This window comes from Trichinella spiralis (genome assembly GCF_000181795.1).
Source record: "Trichinella spiralis strain ISS 195 chromosome Unknown Scfld3478, whole genome shotgun sequence".
In the NCBI taxonomy this organism is placed as follows: Eukaryota; Metazoa; Nematoda; class Enoplea; order Trichinellida; family Trichinellidae; genus Trichinella; species Trichinella spiralis.
Window position 1 is genome coordinate 1 of NW_003530417.1, and position 1687 is coordinate 1687.

General features: G+C 30.8%; 1 protein-coding gene across 1 annotated transcript; it reads left to right on the forward strand.

The window, feature by feature from the left end:
• Nucleotides 1-20: 20 nt before the first annotated feature.
• Tsp_14557 (conserved hypothetical protein) lies at nt 21-1199 on the forward strand. The gene is made up of 6 exons (XM_003367903.1): nt 21-140; nt 265-335; nt 395-808; nt 934-940; nt 1039-1133; nt 1163-1199. The coding sequence occupies exons 1-6, from the start codon at nt 21-23 to the stop codon at nt 1197-1199; spliced, it is 744 nt and encodes a 247-aa protein (XP_003367951.1).
• The last annotated feature ends 488 nt before the right edge of the window (nt 1200-1687 follow it).

Here is a 1687-nt window from a genome sequence, read left to right on the forward strand (position 1 = left end):
GCTATTTACAGAAGGGAAAAATGGACTACTTGGGGGACGTCGTCGTTTTATCTTCTAAACATGATGAATCTGGTTTAATTTATATTGTCTGTCTTTCGTTGCAAAGAATTATTGAATCCCATGCGGCAAATACAAAGTTTGTTAGTGAACGCTGTTGTTATTCAATTTAAAACATATACATATACGTATGTATGTATGTATGTATACAGAATGTAGTAAATTTCTATTGAACCGTATTAGATATTCATGATGACTTTTTTTAAGGTTGAATGTTACGGAGTGAAAACCTGGCAACAACATGACAATATCATCAGCAAAATTACCACTCAGATAAAGTGGGTTTTTAAAAATAGTATTGTAGAATTATGATTTCTTTTTTGTTATTTCTCTTCAGAAATGCTTGTACAGAGAACTCTGTACCTTGGGATAAGTTTTTCAAAGAGGGTTTGGATTATTTGGAAAGTAATGAAAACGAAGGTTACAAATTTGAACGTCCAACAGCCCAGAATGAATACTGTAACAGTGGCGGCGAAAGTGTACCGCAAATTTACATGGGTCCAGTGGCAGCTAGTCGTGTTCTGTTCAAGCATGAAGTGTTGAAGGATGATTTTGCCGAACGTTTCGGCTTGGTGGCTTTTGATGCTGGATTTGATTCAGTGGTCGAGTCGATTTTCGGAAATCGAATCAGCAGTTGGACATTGATCCGTGGTATAGCGGACGATAGCGACGGAACCAAAGGCAAAGACTGGCAACCGCATGCTGCGCTGCAAGCTGCTGCACTGATGAAAGCGATCATTACCAAGCTTCCGTGAATTTCAAATTTCCATCTAGCCTGATTAATTTTTGTCACTTTTTAAAACAACATTTTTCAAAAAATAATATGAAATAAGGTTAACAAATATTATTTATTATTATTTTAAAATGCATTTAAAGATGTGTGGTTTTTCTTAGGTTTTTCATAAGTTCTTTCTTTTATTTCTTTTTTAAATTGTTGCTTTTCCTAATAGAATTTTTATTGCTGTTCTGTTTTTGTTTCAGTTTTGTTTGATTGATTTCAGTTCGTTAACAGGCCATCAATGTCAACTTCTCATTTTAGCCAATTTTAATGATTTTCAGACTGACTTTTCTGGTCGGTTTTCATCTTTGTTATACTTTATTTTAGTGTTTGCCATAGTACAACAAAATTACAAAATTATTAAAATAAATTTATGAAATCTTTTATATTTTTTTTGTCATCCAAGCGATGAGCTACTCACACATAAATACTTTTTGACGTTGCTTTCATATTTGCAATTTAAGTAAGAGTTATTTATTTTTTTTGTTGTCATTAAACAATGCTGTTTACCGTGGTTGAATTTTCAAATTCTATTTCAAAATTAATCAAATTTATTCTATTGAAAATATTTGATTTATTAAGTCTTTTTTTAAGCAAATATTCACTTCTTACTCACGAAAATAACTGTAAAAATTACATTGTGTAAAAGCAAAATATGTTCATTTGACACCTACATTTAAAGCTTGCTTAGTGATTTTCATTGTGATACGTCAAAAATTGGTTATTTCGAATTGCATTAATTGAACTTTAAGAGAAATATTAACAATATAAAAAATTATAATCCTACTCATTTCAATATTAAAATGACAATTATTACTGATTTACTTTTTCGACGTAGCTTCTTTGAATTAT

Excerpts from the sequence above, each read along its gene's own strand:
- Tsp_14557 (XM_003367903.1), top strand. The coding sequence starts at position 21 with ATGGACTACTTGGGGGACGTCGTCGTTTTATCTTCTAAACATGATGAA. Across the intron at positions 141-264 it reads ATGCGGCAAATACAAAGTTT|GTTGAATGTTACGGAGTGAA; the intron begins GTTAGTGAACGC and ends ACTTTTTTTAAG. Across the intron at positions 336-394 it reads AAAATTACCACTCAGATAAA|AAATGCTTGTACAGAGAACT; the intron begins GTGGGTTTTTAA and ends ATTTCTCTTCAG.